The following is a 15,496-nucleotide window of genomic DNA, read 5'->3' on the forward strand; positions in this document are numbered from 1 at the left end:
CTTTTTTTTTTCTTCCTTTTCCCTCTCCGATAGTAGCTTCCCTTCCCTGTAATAAGAAAAAAGAAAAGAAATGGTGTCTTCAACGGTATCCGAACCTCCAACACCCCTTAATGCCGCCCATTCATCCATCTAGCTGGGTGGAAAAAAAAAGAAAACAGGCAAATCCACCCCTATCCTTCCAGCCATCCCTATCCAAACGCCTCGAGGAAGAAATAGAAAGGAAGAGAGAATATCTCCTCCGGACCCACGCAATATCGCTTTCATCGACGCCAAATCCCCTCTCGGAAAAAAGAAATCAATAACACATCAAGCCACGACCCCATCACGTAGTACCATTCGATGCCGTCGTCGTCGCCGCCACGCCATCCATGATATTACCGCCATTTTCACCATCCGGCAAGACCTTGCTCAAGCAACCGGGGCAGTTGTGCACAATCTCATGGCAGTACACGTCGCAGTCGACGCAGAAGTGGTTCCCGCAACTCTCGCACTCGTATCGGGAGCTCTCGCTCGCACCGGCGCCTTCCGTCTTCTTCTTCTGCTGTTGCGGCCTCTGCCACACTCCGTTTTGGCCGTTCGATTCACCGTTTGCCGCGTTATTGCCGCCGCCGCCACCGCCACCTCCTTTCTTCGCTTTCGCCGACGTCGACGAGGGAATGTGTGGAAAGGGCGAGAGGCAGCTCCTGCACTCGGTGCTGCCGACCTGCCTCGCGCGCTCCCACGTGACTTCTGTCCAGTTCTGCAGAGGGAAAAGGTGGTGGTAGCTGCGGGCGAGGTGGGTCGACAGGATGAGCGTGAGGCCGCACGACGGGCACCCCGTCGGCAGGCTGCACACCTTGGCCTGGCACTGCGAGCACAGGTAGCCGCCGCGGGTGAGGATGCCGTGGCAGGCGCAGATGGTCGGGACGTTCTCGACGACGCGGGAGGGGAAGCCCATCTTCAGCAGCGAGGCCGGATTCGGAGCCTCGGTCGTCGTTTGCCGGATCACGGGTGGCGTCGTGGTTGCGAGGAGGAGGTCGCGCAGGTGCAGTTGGTCCACGGCGACGCTGTACACGTTCTCGTCGCCGCCGTTCGTCCTTGAACATATCTCTTGGCAGATTCTTAGCCGCCCGCCCATGCCGATTATGTTGACTCGGACGTTGTTCTTGACGCAGCTTGCAATTGTCTTGAAAATATCGCCGGGGTCGAGAGAAAGAAGCGCGCCTAGAACAATGATGACTTCACGTGTCCCGTGGCTAGGTGTGTGATACAAGGCAGCTCGAGCTTGCTCTAGTGCGTTTTGTAACGACGGGCTGCCTCTGGGATCTTGATAATTAGGATGCCTAGTATCTCGCATTTTCTGCAGCGGCCCGATGTGGTCGTTCGGGTTTCCACTGAGCTCACTGACGCGGTTGCAGAGACCGTCGTACATGCTCATGACGGACAACTGGCTGATTGGGTTCTGTTCAAAGAACTCTCGTACGTATTCCTGAGCGTATTTTAGAGTTGCAGAGTACCGAGTCGGTTTGAAGTCCTTCTCAAGCATCGCTTCCGATTGATCGATGACAAGTACGACATGGCGGATGATACCACGCTGGAACGGCTTTGTATCCTGTCGGAGCCTAGTGATACGTCAGTAGTGTGTTCGGAACAGCCTATGAAAGTAACAATCGTGACCGAAACATCCTCGTGTTGCCGTCCGAGTGGATATCCTGGACGGTGTTCATTCTAATCCGTCAATCGTTCGGAATGAGCCTGACGACAATGCCCAGGATCTCTTCCAAGCACTGTACCTCAATGTGGACATGTCGTGACGAAGGTGACACTTGCAACAGTGTCCGAACTCCACAATCTTTGCAGTAGTGTGCAATACTCTCCTCTCGTCGAAATCATGATCGAAGCTCAAAGAACGAGGACGCATAATCCTTCGAGCTTATCGTCAGGGAAGCAACAAGCAAACCCCTTGACGCATCCAAGTATCCAAAAAACACAGGTATCGAGTATCCAGGGAATTCCGCACGCGGGCAGGTTGAGTGATCCGGGTATCCAGATGATCGAATAAACTAACTCCAGTCGCTCCGTGTCCAGTTTAGGTCCAGACGTACAAGAAAAGAAAGCAGGCGGCAGTGAAAGGAAAAAAGGGACCCAGACGCATCTTACCTCTTCCTCTTCTTGGCCTCCGGGTTGTCCTCCTCGTCGGGAAGCAGCCTCCCGTCGGCGGCCTCTTTCAAGGCATGCGCGTCCGCGTGCACGCCCTGCTCCCACCGTCTGCTCGTCTGCCCGCCGCCCTTCTTTGCACGGCCCTTCTTGCCCGGGGCGCCGCCCGCCCGCTGGTCATCGGAGCCGTACACGTACTCGTCGCCCGAATCGGCCATGGCGGATGTGATGACAGTGGCCGGTGCGCTGGTTATGTTTCACGCGGACCGTTTGCGCGGGTAGGTACTGCCGCGGGGCTGATGGCGGTGGTGCGGTCGACGGCGACGCGGAAGGAGTGGGCGAGAGCGACGGAGGTGGCGACGGTGGGTGGTATCGGGAGGAGGAGAAAGACGTCGTCTGTGGGGTCGTCGCGGCAAACATTCGAAGCTGGGGCCTGGGCGCAGAAAAATGAACGGTGCGTATGAAGGTGAAAGCCGTGGGTTCGCGCCGGCCCAGGGTTCTGTCGAACCAGTGGGACCGGTGAAGCAGGCGACCAAATGGGAATTGGGGAATAAAAACGAATAGCAAAACACCAGTTGTCTACGGGCGGCAACACGCCTCCATGCGGCGCAAACGAGCGGTGCGACAGAGCTGGGTCTGCGCAGGCGGTCGCATGAGGTCAGAGGTCCGCCCTGACTCGAGGCAACGACATCCCGCGACGCGCCGCACGTGATCCCTCCGCTAGTGCCTTTTCGCCTGGCGCGTCCCTGGGTAGTCCTTCAGAGGCGCATTATAGGGGCCCATGTTTCTGTGTTTTTCTCTTCAAGCTGTCTGCCAGCCCTGCCATTCATTACGCTGGAGAAATTATCTATCGGAACTAGAAAACATTCATTTGGGGGAATAATGTCGTCCATCGGCGAATACCAAAATCCACCATCCTCGTAAACACATACACGCCATGCTTTGCTTTGCTCTGCAAAATCTTACGTCCCTGCCTCTGCGCTCCCGTGACTGCAACGAGCGCTAAACCGCATTAAACAAAAAGGAAAGTTATGTATAGGCGCCTCCGGTAACGGGCATGGGCCAGTCGTCTTCCGTGATGCTGGACCAGAAGACCCAGACCATTGCTATGGCGCAAAGCGTGAAAAGCGTCTCGAAAAGGCCGCCGTTGATCTTGCCGTTCGAGGCATTGCAGAGATGCACGCTGATGACATATTGGAAGATCTGTCCGATGGCGAAGAGAAGTGCCGCACCCGCCAGGTACACTAATCACAGTCAGAGCCAGCATCAAATAGCCCATGATTTGCCACTAAACTTACGCATAGGCTTCTTCTCGCCGAGGACGCGAACAACCAGATAGGCCTCCATGACGAAAAAGACAACAATGAGCACCAGCGGGACGAGCTGGTACAGAGTGTACAGAGAATACGACTTTGCAGTGGTCAGCGTATCATCCCAGTAGCCGGTCCATTGGAAGGTCGTGTCAAGAGCAATGTATCCAGTGCCAACGAAGAGGATCACGGACGAGGTCACGATAAGACCCAGCGAAAGCGGAGTGCCGTCGTCGAGCAGCTGGAACCCGACTGCAGCGTTGAGGAGCAGGATCCAAGCTGTAGCGACTACGGCCGCAATGTGGACCGCGCTGAAAGCCTACGCGTAACCGTCAACACACTGGGAGTCGAGATGTGAAGATTTGTGCCTTACCCTGCGCACGGCGCCATCGAGCGGGAAGCCTCCGACGGTGAAGATTTCACAAATCGAAATGATGATGTAGCCAAGGAGGAAGAGTTGCATCTCCCTACGGCACGTCAGTATGCGGCCGATCCACAGGAAAACCGTCGGCACTGCACGCACCTCCGTCCGACAGCGGCCTTCTTTCGTTCAGAGCGCCATAATAGGAATGCGGATATCAAAATCGCGATGCCGCAGAGCAGGATGGAGCCTGTCGGGTTGTAATTAGACGGTGTTTCGCCGAGATGGGCGTGATGCAACACTGACCCAAGTTCGCGAGATGTCGGCCGTTGCTCAGCGAGATGCCTGTCAAATCGCAGCCATTGCCGAAGCCTGCAGCATCGGAGCCTTTTTTCGCGGGCGACAAGCTGAAGAGCTGTATCGCGGGTGGTTAGCGAGCGGGCGCGGCGTGGTTGCGACGCAGCGACGCAGCGACAGCGGTCGCGTCGGGGGCCGGAGCGGATCGATCTTACATTGCAGACTGCGGACAAGCAGGTCAGGTCAGCCAATGCGACTCTGCCAAAGCATGCGACAGCGACGAGCGGACTCACCTGGGATTGTAGCCGCCCTGTTGCCGGCATCGCGGCAGAAATCCTTAAAGCTCCCGTACTGGGACATTCTTGCCAATGAGAGGATCTGACTGGTCGGCCGACGCTAGTCGCGTGCAGAGCGCCGGATGGCGGGTGTCGGAGTGAGGTCGACAAGCGACAGAGGAATTGCTTGCGACTCGGCCAGAGCGAGCGACGAGATGGCGATGGTGAGGCGTTCCTCCAAAAGGGCCGGGGAAGAGGAAAGCGGAGCGTCTTGGGCGGTGCAACAGCAGCGTATGGTGGTAAACAGCCTGGCGGCCACGGGATCCTGCTGCTGGACCAAGGCCTCTGCGCGTGCAGGGGTGGCTGGGCTCTAGCGCGCAGCGGGCGTCCAACGCGAGGGACCGTCGAAGCACGAGTCAACGCGACGCAGCGGTGAAGCGCCGCGAACGCGACCGAGGAATGCGGCGGCGGTGCGAGGGCTGGTCCGGCGCGCGGGCGCGGGCAGAAGAGCGGCGGGCAGCGCGAGCGTGAGCGCGAGCGTGGTGTTTGCGGTGTTTGCGGTGCTGGGTGGCAGCGGCACGGCGGTCGTATCGCGAAATGACGGCAATGCTGGACGGGCGGGCGCGCTGCAGGTTATGAGATGGGGGAGCTGAAACTGGCAGCGCCGGTGCTGGGCTCGAAGCGGAAAGGGAAGCTCGCTGCCGCGTGAAGCACGCCTTGTAGCCGCCGCACGGGGGTTGTGATGCGGGCCGGCCACGCTCTTGCCTCTGCGCGCGGCGCTTGCGTGCGCTGCCTCACAAGCTTCCTCACCACTGCCCACCGTTCGCGCCTCATCAGCCATTCCCGCCCCAGATGGCCTAAGCCCCGAAACCGCTCCCATTGGGGCCCCTTGCAGCCGCCGACGCGGGTCGAGCGGCTAGATGGGCTTCGAAACAAGTCCATGCAGGGAGCAGAGCCGCGGCCAAAATCACGAGCGTGGGCTGCAGCCGCCGGCGCATCGTGCATCGTGCACCGTGGAGTTTCTGCACCCCGCCGCCGCCGCCATCTGGCGCAGTGGCAGCCGCTACGCACCGCATAGACGACATCAGCGCGCCGTCAGCCATACGAGCGAGATGCGGGGGATCTCCGTCTGCTGTCAAGCGTACCACTCTTATTCCAACCGTGCCTTGCAGCTGCGCGAGGTTTGTCGGACATGGCGGGCACGGCTCCACCACAGCGCGGCGGTCTCTCCTGCACAGCTGGCGCCGCCTGCGCGCGAAAACCGTCTCATCTTCATCACGTTTTCCTCTACGGGAAACCTCCGCGCGGGAGCCATGGATCGCAGGAACGTGGAGAGCCAGCTCAAGACTCGTCGGCTTCCGCAAGGCCGCCAAACGGCGAGCTTCGGGTGATCAATAAACCTTATGCTCCTGCTCTTGTTTCTGTCCACAGCACGCTTACGGACTAGTGAGTAGCCGCCCGGACCCAGACATTAATGAAGGACCAAGACATGATTTTCCGTGATTTTTTTCGCAGCGAATGGTCCTCAAGTTTCCAAACCGGCAGAACACCCGAATATTATTCTGCGCTTTTGGATGATAGATGGAGCATGGCTAGCTTACGAACAATTGCGGGTTCAGCACAGCCGTGGTGTGTTTGCTGCATCTGCCTCTCGCCGTTGAAGGAGAAAAGATAGAGCTTACGAACATGTGTCTTCTATGGTCCCACACTGCTCATTGTCCATCAGAGCCAAGTATTTCGACTGCGCACTTGTATGTAAGTCGTGTACTTTGGCATGCAGGCAGCCCGTGATCTTCGGACAGCGTTGATCCTCACTGGACGCCTATCTCTCGCACGCTTGGGGTACAAGATCGCTGTCGCACGAGACGTCGTAGCATGCAGCAGGGCTCGTCGCGCTTCAACTGGTCCGCCAATGCAAGCCGAAGCCTCGCTGTCCATTGCGCTTTTCTGCTTTGATCCCAGCATGAAGGTTGCATACTCACTAGGCGCCCCAAGCTTGTCAACATAAGCCAACGCCGCTTACACAGACATGCAGGCAGAACATCGTCACTCACAACGTGCCACAGCCAGTGATGCGGCCGGCGACATGGCACTCTGTTACAGTATCACATGCAGTCTTGGATCAAACTCGCACTAGTAGACAACAGCCTGTGGTGTGGCAACGCTCTCGTCAGCGCAGCCGCCTCACAGGATCCTGCCAAGCATGCCCTTCCATCGCATCGCATCGATGATAGCCCTGTCCCAATCCTCCAGGCCAATCCACCATGTCATCCCTACTCCACTTCAAGAGGGTTAGAGAAAAAAAAATAGAAGACAGGAAAGCCAACAGTCTCCTTCCTCGATGGCCCGCGCAAGGCGGACCCACCAACGAAAGAAAAGGCTCCCGACGACCAACTTCGGCCGAAAGGACAAAAGAGTCTCAGGGTCGCATCAGCCGGAGGCAGTGCAAAATACCGGCGACACAGTGGACAGGACGACCAGGCTCCAACAATATGAGGGTCCCTCACAGCCGGAGAATCCTGCGTCTTCCCGTCCGCTTTCCAAAAATAGTGTTTGACGAACGTAAGAGTATTCAGCGGTCAAACTGAACAAGAACAGATACTACACTTGATCTAAGCCACAGGCAAAGAGAGCTGGAGAAGAAAAGTTACCAGCGACGGGAGCGTCGTTTATATAGGTGTGGGCGATGATGTGTGAGTCAAGAAAAACGGGTCCGAGGCGTAGGCAACAGCGCTTGCCTGGAGGTGTGACGCCATACATGACTGGTTTGCCTCTTTCGGGGGCAATTTTGACAACATTGCATCTGGCTTCGCTGCTGCCTGCTGCGATGGGAGGATCGCTTCCGCAACAGGTAAGGCGAAGACCGCCTACAGATGGGTCATGAGGAGAATTGCGCCTAATTAGCAGGAGCGTGATATATGAATCGAAATTTAGATGCTTTACTTCTACAACATCTGCATCGAGCCTTGGCTTGAACCAAAAGGTAGCAAATCTATACGCTATTGGTAACCAACATCAACATGCCCAAATAGCCAAACCCAAATCATTACAGAAACTGACCCTGCCTACAAGCCCATCACTTGACATCGGGCAGCGCCTTACCCATGTCTGACATGTCCAACTCATCTTTGCAGACACCGCCCTCACACACCTGTACACGCGGCGCCTTCACATCAAGATGCTTGAACACCTCGTTCCTCTTGCGCAACCACTCGCTTTTGACCCCCTCACCCAATCGCGCCACTGTCGTGTTGGTGGAAATCCCGCTCCTCGCCTTCTTGATGGCCTTCTCAACATTTTCGCCCTTGCCAGTTACGACAATGCTCTTTACGCCCAGCCTCAGAGCCACTATGCCGCCGAGCATGCTCGGGAACAGGAAGGGATGTTGCAGGATCTCTGCCTCGAAAGCTCCACATGTTTCCTTAGCGCGCTTCACATAGTCCGCGTCCTCAAGCAAAGCGCCGAGGCGGTATAAGTTGGCGGCGGAGATGCCGTTCGTGCTGGGCTCGGCGTTGTCCATGCCATCCTTCAGACGTAGGATGAGATCGCTCTGTCCTTCTGCGGTAGAAAAGAAACCTCCAGACATCGAGTCCCAAAAGCACTTTATTTGCGTGTGCTGTAGTTGGTCGGCGAACTCGAGGTAGGAGTCGTCGAAAGTAGCTTCGTAGAGGTCGATTAGACCGGAAATAAGGAACGCATAGTCATCCGCAAAGGCGGGCGCGTCTCCAGGACCCTGACGGTATATGCGCTTGAGCGAGGCATCGGTAGAGCTGTACAGTGTTGATTTGATGAAGTGCACTGCCTTCTCTGCGGCCTGGCGATAGACGATAGCCTTGTCCGAACCGGTCGCATCCAGAAACGCGCTGAACCGTGCAAGAGCGCCGATAGCAAGACCGTTCCAGGCGACTACGATCTTATCGTCCAAGCTTGGACGAGGCCGCTCCTTGTTCCTGTGCTCTAGCAGCCTACTCCTTCCGCTTTCGAGAATCCTGGTAACTTCGTCTTTTGACAAGCCAAACTCCTTTGCAAGAGCTTCTGGTGTGGAGCTGATTGCCAAGACGTTCTGGTTGATGAGTTCGTCGTGAGCATCATGCTCAGGACTGACGTTGCCGTTTTCGCGGACGTTAAAGTACCTGCAGCACACTTCCGCATCCTTTTCCCCCAAGATGGTCTTGAACTCCTTCCTGGTCCACACGTAGAAAGCCCCCTCACGCTTCTCCTTGTCATTGGAACGGTACAGTGAGTCCGCATCTTCGGAAGAGAAAAATCCACCATCCTTGGACTGAAGCGGAGGGCTCGTGAGATATGTTGCGATGTCGTGAGCGGCACCGAGCAGCTCAGGGTCCTTGGTGACGAAGTACGCATCTAGATAGGCCGTGAGGAGTTGGGCCTGGTCGTAGAGCCTGCGGCAATTAGACAAGGCCAAGACAGAGATACGGGAGGCTTACATCTTCTCGAAGTGAGGTAGACTCCAGTCCTGTGTTACCGAGTACCGAGCGAAGCCATTACCGACCTGATCATGGATGCCTCCATGAGTCATCCTTCGAAGGGTCTCGACAGCCATATCTTTTGCCTGCGCGCATTCCTTGTCGCCAACAACATGCTCCACGGCTTCAGGATATTGCTCAAGACGCAGGAGGAACGACAGGTTAGCCGGAGTTGGAAATTTAGGTGCCTTCCCGAAGCCGGCATTCTGCTTGTCGTACTTGTTGGCAAAGTGCGTGTATGCCTCTTCCAGCAATTCCAAATCCAAGCTGTCTCCAACAACGCCCTCGCCATTCTTACTGATGGTACCTTCCTGGGCAAACTCGCGCAACTGAGCCGTGACCTCCTTCGCAGACTCCAGACATCTTTGGCGTTGGGTCTGCCAGACATCCTTGATCCTGTCCAATATTTCCAGGAACGAAGGGTGGTCGCCCAGAACCGTGGTAGAGCCAGGCCCGGGCCAGTATGTGCCACCGAAGATGGGCTCGAGATCCGGAGTGATAAAGACGTTGAGTGGCCAGCCTCCGGAGCCAGTAGTGGCCTGCACATAGTTCATGTATATGCGGTCGACATCGGGACGCTCCTCGCGATCAACTTTTATGGGGATGAAGTTTTTGTTGAGGATGTTTGCGATTTCCGGGTTCTCGAAGGACTCGCGCTCCATGACATGGCACCCTATACATCCGTCAGGCGTCGGTAGGAGGGTGCGACGACGGCCTGGCACGTACAGTGACAGGCAGCATATCCAATGCTCACAAACAGCAGCCTGTTTGTCTTTCTCGCCAACTCAAGGGCCTCGGGGCCCCACATCTGCCATGCAACAGGATTGTGCATATGGCCCCGCACCTAGAACGAGGTCAGCGGTCGTGGCTAGGCAGAATTTTGGACTACTGGAGAAGATAGTGCGTACATAGGGACTCCGGCTCTCGCTCAGCCTGTTGACAAGCTGGAGCTGGCTCATGACCGGGCCGCCTTCGGCCGAATCCCTTACATCCATCGCGCGACTGGAAGCTCGACAGCTCTGTTGCGGGCGAAGGAGAGAGGGTGCAGCGGGTCTCGCGGGATGACCGGCGCGTGATGAGGCAGAAGACCCGAACGAGCGTGGTCGCAGATTCGGAAGCGCGGTGAAGAGTCGAAGTAGCTGCGAGTGTCGCCGGCGCATACAGAGTGGCGACGGCTCGTGGGGAGAAATGCGCACGATGCGTGGATGCCCGAGGCGCAAGAAAGTCGTCAAAGGCCGGTCATGCAGGTGCGTAGCCGGCGCCCCGCTTGGAGCAGGGATTGCAAGCTTTCGCGAGTCGTGCTTCTTCCTTATCGATAACGCCTCTCTCTCTCTCTCGCCCACCCAGTGGTTTGCACGCGCTTTGCACCACTGCCGCCGTCTGCCGTTCCTGTATCACCTTCGCACCCCGCCCGTCGAGTGCGCTTCAAGTCATGACCGTGCCCGGCGTCTCCACTACCCGCCACGCACATCTGGCCCAGCCAGTCCAGTAGATCTCAGCTCCCTGCGCGCTGCCTTACTCCGCTCCGCCCCGCGCAGCTACGTCACCATGGACCGTCCCGCCCGGCCGCACCCCTTCAAGGAATTTCCCGCATCACCTCTCGGCGTCCAGAGTGGCATCGAGCGCTTCCCAAGAAAGTACCGCGCGACAAACCCCCCTCCTCGGCTCGAGTCCTGGCGCTGCAATCTGGTTAGTCTAGCTTCTCCGACCACGAGTGTTCGCGGTTGACGTTGTCAAAGACTGCTCTCTCTCATATCTACAATCTTTACTTCGTAGCTTCCCGCTACAAGGTCCTGGTATATGAGCCAAATTTCCCGGACCAAAAGCTGTCGGCTCAACCGAGCCTCGTCCTTTCTCCCACCGTGCTCGTCGATGCTGCGCCTGATGTCAGTGAACACTCGCCTCTCGGCGCTGGTAGGACCATCAATGCCCTCCTGGTCGACTTTCTTGGGAACGATGAGATCTTGCTTCTTGCACTCCATGATGGCCGCGTCATAGGCTACCATGTCAACCAGATCCAGCGCGCCATTGAGCGACGTCAAGAGCCCGGCTGTGTGGAAACCATCGATGGAGACGACGTGCGCCCCTTCTTCTCCGAGGATGTCGGCAGCAGCGCTTGGGGCCTGGCTGTCCACCGGGAAGCACGCATGATTGCTGTTAGCTGCAATGCTCACACTGTCACCGTCTTTGCACTTGCCCTAACCAAGGAATCCTTGCCCAAAACACGCTCGTGGCTGCCAAACAGGTCGCAACAGCACAGGATAGTCACTCAAGACAGCGGAGAGAACATCCCATGCGTAGCACTCTGCAACACAGGCGACGACCCTGAAGGTCGGTGGATACTCACCAGCGACATCAACGGCTTCAGCAGGATAATGGACCTTGCCAGATGCCACGAGGAAGCATTCTCTGGTGTAGACATGCACGCCCATAGATTCTGTGCCATGACTGAATCGGCCGGGAACAAGCAATGCGGCTGCGAATATCTCGAGCACGGCATACGGTACTATCTGCACGCAAGTGAGTGCTTCCTATATTCTCTTCACTCTTTGGATGCCAATTGCTGACAAGAGGCATCAGCTTGGGGTGTCATGTGGCTTGATCGGAGAGCTTTCAAGCGAACGGAAAGTGTGAGCGAAGCGTTGGGCTCAGAGGGCATTCCTCTCAAGGTTGAGAGGATGTCCTCGACTTTGAATTGCTATGATAACAGCAACAACCGACAGCGTGTTCACAATTCCAGCACGATATACGGATCCCCAGTCGGCCGGCTGGAGGATAACTCGGACGAATCATCCGACGACGACGTGAGCGTGGCGGAGCCTCTCACAGAAGTTGAAGTTGCTCGCGGGGTAGAGCTCAGGTACGTTGGGCCAGATTGCAGGCCGTTCAGAAGTTGAAACTGAATGTGCTGCTGTAGGAGGGCACCGCGAAACCCTGGAGGCGTCACCCGCGCTCAGATCAAAATCCCGCCATCGCCGATAATGCGGCTCTCGGTGAAGGACATATTCCTGATCCAGCCACGGAGTGCAAAGTCACCAGAGCGTCCCCCGGTTGGATTCTTCGACCCGCTCTTCCAGTATATCAGACAGAACCCGTTCATGGAGCAGGTATGCATGCATGACCGCATCAACCTGTACGCTCAGATTGTCGAACTCGGCATCGTGGTGGTAGGCTCTGCCAAGGGACGGGTTGCCATCATGTCTTTGACTCAAACGGACGAGGGATTCACGAGCCGTAGGCCATTCTACGGGTGCAGAATCGACTGGATCTTGCCCTTTCAAGACCAGGAGGAAGAGGGCAGTCGGCCGCTCGCACCTTTGGTCGGCATCGCCACGGGGCCGGTGCAAGGCATGCTTGGTCGGCAGGCGGACTATTCTCGAAGGTGGAGACTTCTCATGATGTACGCGGACAACTCGGTGCTCAGCTACGAGCTAGGCAAAGCGCGCGAAGGAAGGGTCACGGTGCACGAGTTTGGCGGGCTTGTAGTATAGGGGAGACTTGTCTCACTAGTGAGACGCGACGCTGAGGGCTTAATGAATGAGAAAAACTACTCAATACTCCTCAGTCAATCATGGACATGCTAAGCCTTGTAGCATTATTTAATGGATATTAGTTCCTAGCATCGTGTGTGAGAATGAACGGTCGCGATATATATAATCTAAAGTAGTAGTTTCCTTTAACCTATCATGACTCTGTAATACATATCGTTTGTTATCATTATTTCTACCCATTGTCAGAACCGACAGGCGTACTCCGTAGTCGAGGTCCTCACGCTGCACTGCCCGTGCGAGTCACGTGCGCCTCGGCACATAGTCCCCCGCGCTGCAATTGGCTGAGTGCTAATCCGTAGTTTTGTCGGGCTTTCTAATCCGTATCTGGCAGCGGGGTTGCATGACTCGCGGCGTCTCTGCGGCCTTAGCGTTAGCGATCGGCCGATTTCGAGCCCGCGGTATTCTCCTTCCCACTCCGACAACACTCCCTTACAGACCATCTTCCGCAACACTTCTCTGACAGCATTCGAGCCGCCTGTGGCCAGGCCTGAGTAAAAGTGGCGTCCATCACGGCACCAGCAGCAATCCAAACACATCTCACAAATGATTCAATAACACGCGCTGATTCCATTTCCACCGCTGTGCCACTCGCCCAGCAGTTACCCGTCCGCGGTGACGTTCCCAGAGCCCCCTAACACCCGCTTGCCGGAGGCACTGCATTCGTCTCCGCCTGTCTCCTCTCCCACCGCTGACCCTGCCCCGGAGCTGCCGTCATGCCGACTCTCGACGTCTCCAACTTCAACATTGTGTGCGCGACCTTGGGCGGGTTTGTCACCATGTTTGGCTTGGTGTCTTTCCTGTGCAAGGAAAAGTTCTACCTTTCCGAAGCCCGTGAGTGCGACCTCACGCCGCCTGCGTGGTCCCCAAGCGCTCACATCACCTCGTGGCAGTCATTTCCACTTTCGCTGGCGTCGTCTTCGGCCCCAACGCCGCCAATTTGATCAGGCCGCACCAGTACGCCCTGGGCTCCGAAGAAACCCTCAACACCATCAATCTCTACTTCACCCGGCTGGTGCTGGGTGTGCAGCTGGTTATCGCTGGCATACAGCTCCCGAGCAGGTACCTGAAACTGGAATGGAAGTCGCTCTCGCTGCTGCTGGGCCCCGGCATGACGGGCATGTGGATGATCACGAGCTTACTTGTGTGGGGCTTGGTGCCCGGCCTGAGCTTTCTGCATGCTCTGGCTGTTGGCGCCTGCGTCACCCCCACCGACCCTATTCTATCAAACTCGATTGTGAAGGGCAAATTCGCCGACAAGAACATCCCCAAAGATCTTGCCAAGCTCGTCATCGCCGAGTCTGGCGCGAATGATGGTCTCGGTTATCCTTTTCTGTTCTTGCCTCTCTACCTTATCAAGTACGCGGGCCATCATGGCGCAGGCGAGTCGGGTGGAGTTAGCAAGGCCATGGGCCTGTGGTTTGGTGAGACCTGGGGCTACACCATCATCATGAGCATTGCCTACGGTGCTACCGTTGGCTGGATTGCCAAAGAGCTCCTTCACTGGGCCGAGGAGAGGAAGTATGTCGACCGCGAGAGCTTCTTGGTGTTTGCAATCACCCTCGCTGTAAGTTCACTTCGCATTGCGATACGAGGAGATGTAGTGCTGATCCAGCAAGTAGCTCTTCATTGTCGGGACCGATGGTATGCTTGGAAGCGACGATGTCCTTGCGTGCTTCATCGCCGGCAACGTCTTCACCTGGGAGTAAGTGCTCGAGCCCTCACCAAAGGACTAGTCTGACTTGCCGTGACAGCGACTGGTTCCGGCTGGAGACCATGGATGATTCCCTCCAACCCACAATTGATATGCTCCTCAACGTATCAGTCTTTATCTGGTTTGGCGCTGTGTGCCCCTGGTACAGCTTTGCCCACAACAGCGTGATCCCGATCTACCGTCTCATTCCTTTGGGGATCCTGGTCCTCATGCTACGCCGTCTTCCGATTGTCATGGGCATGCATAAGCACATCCACCAGATAGAGCATATGCGTCAAGCGCTCTTCGTAGGGTTCTTTGGACCAATTGGGGTTAGCGCCGTTTTCTATCTCTACATCAGTATCGAGTTCCTCGAGGAGATCACGGTCGACGGTGTCCAGCGTGAGGACGCTGCCCACTTGCAGGAGGTCATGTATGTTGTCATATGGTTCCTGGTCATCTGCAGCATCGTAAGCGATTCCCCCAAACCCAAATCTCTCAACTCCTCTCACTGACGAAAACAGGTCGTCCACGGCTTGAGCATCCCCCTGGGCAAACTCGGCATCCTCATCCCGCGCACCTTCTCCAACGCCGTCTCTGCCGATCGCCGCTCGGACGAGCCGGCACCCTTCCACATCCGCTCATTCACCGAGCAGTCCCTCCCAGGCATCCTCCGCAACCGCCACAGCAACGTCAGCGGCACCAACATGCCGGGAACCGTCACCCCGCGCTCCGCCGCCACCGGCAGCACGGGCGCGCAACTCCTCCCCCGCCCGCTCTACCGCATCGGCGGCTCCGTCATCCGCAAAAAGAGCGGCTGCCAGCAGCAGCAGCAGCAGCAGCAGCAGCAGCAGCAGCAGCCCCAACAGCAACCGCAAAGCCAACAGGAGCCCGACGGCGACGTCGGGGAAACTGCCACGGCGGCGCCGGAACGAGAGGGGGGCGTCGCCGGCAGTCGTCCGGTCGACACACCCACGCCTCCGCCCCCGCGGAGTATGCAGTCGCAGTCGACGGCCGCCTCCGCTGCCGGTCCTGGTGATGCTTCGGTCGTTGAGGGCTCGAGCTTTTCTGGAAGCAATCCCGCAGCTGTGCTGTCGCCGCGCCAGACGGAAGGGCAGGAGTTGGTGCTGGTCCCGCGGACTATCACGTTTGCGGATGGGTCGGCGAAGAACACGGATGAGTAAGGGAGGTTCTTTGGTTGGGTGGGTTGGTGTCTGCCAATAGATGGTTGATGGGTTGAATGGTTGGTCGAGACGGCGTGGCTGTTTTGGGGGGTTGTAGGGTGGGTTGAAAGGTGGATGAAGATGGTGGATGATAGATGGTGGATGATAGATGGTGGTGTGGGACGTGGTTCAACACTCATGTCTGTATGCGTGGAGGGGTCAAGAG

At 57.0% G+C, this 15,496-nt stretch overlaps 5 protein-coding genes across 5 annotated transcripts; 2 read left to right on the forward strand and 3 right to left on the reverse strand.

Moving 5' to 3' along the window:
• Positions 1-322: 322 nt before the first annotated feature.
• Positions 323-2,354, reverse strand: BKCO1_4400076 (tfiih basal transcription factor complex p47 subunit; the record flags this gene model as incomplete). Its single annotated transcript, XM_020276135.1, has 2 exons — positions 323-1,601; positions 2,140-2,354. The coding sequence occupies 2 exons, from the start codon at positions 2,352-2,354 to the stop codon at positions 323-325; spliced, it is 1,494 nt and encodes a 497-aa protein (XP_020128115.1).
• Positions 2,355-3,165: 811 nt separating this feature from the next.
• BKCO1_4400077 (chitin synthase iii catalytic subunit) lies at positions 3,166-4,427 on the reverse strand (the record flags this gene model as incomplete). Its single annotated transcript, XM_020276136.1, has 6 exons — positions 3,166-3,380; positions 3,435-3,765; positions 3,820-3,913; positions 3,970-4,057; positions 4,114-4,222; positions 4,398-4,427. 6 exons carry the CDS (start codon positions 4,425-4,427, stop codon positions 3,166-3,168), a joined length of 867 nt encoding a protein of 288 aa, XP_020128116.1.
• A 3,028-nt stretch (positions 4,428-7,455) lies between these two features.
• On the reverse strand, positions 7,456-9,861 carry BKCO1_4400078 (uncharacterized protein; the record flags this gene model as incomplete). The annotated part of the gene is made up of 4 exons (XM_020276137.1): positions 7,456-8,782; positions 8,828-9,539; positions 9,593-9,710; positions 9,775-9,861. The coding sequence occupies 4 exons, from the start codon at positions 9,859-9,861 to the stop codon at positions 7,456-7,458; spliced, it is 2,244 nt and encodes a 747-aa protein (XP_020128119.1).
• A 553-nt stretch (positions 9,862-10,414) lies between these two features.
• Positions 10,415-12,357, forward strand: BKCO1_4400079 (ribonucleotide reductase transcriptional regulator crt10; the record flags this gene model as incomplete). The annotated part of the gene is made up of 4 exons (XM_020276138.1): positions 10,415-10,555; positions 10,606-11,386; positions 11,447-11,726; positions 11,784-12,357. The coding sequence occupies 4 exons, from the start codon at positions 10,415-10,417 to the stop codon at positions 12,355-12,357; spliced, it is 1,776 nt and encodes a 591-aa protein (XP_020128120.1).
• Positions 12,358-13,130: 773 nt separating this feature from the next.
• On the forward strand, positions 13,131-15,291 carry BKCO1_4400080 (na h antiporter; the record flags this gene model as incomplete). Its single annotated transcript, XM_020276140.1, has 5 exons — positions 13,131-13,248; positions 13,308-13,981; positions 14,037-14,119; positions 14,169-14,577; positions 14,632-15,291. The coding sequence occupies 5 exons, from the start codon at positions 13,131-13,133 to the stop codon at positions 15,289-15,291; spliced, it is 1,944 nt and encodes a 647-aa protein (XP_020128083.1).
• Positions 15,292-15,496: the final 205 nt, after the last annotated feature.

This window comes from Diplodia corticola (assembly GCF_001883845.1).
Source record: "Diplodia corticola strain CBS 112549 chromosome Unknown scaffold44, whole genome shotgun sequence".
Classification (NCBI taxonomy): Eukaryota; Fungi; Ascomycota; class Dothideomycetes; order Botryosphaeriales; family Botryosphaeriaceae; genus Diplodia; species Diplodia corticola.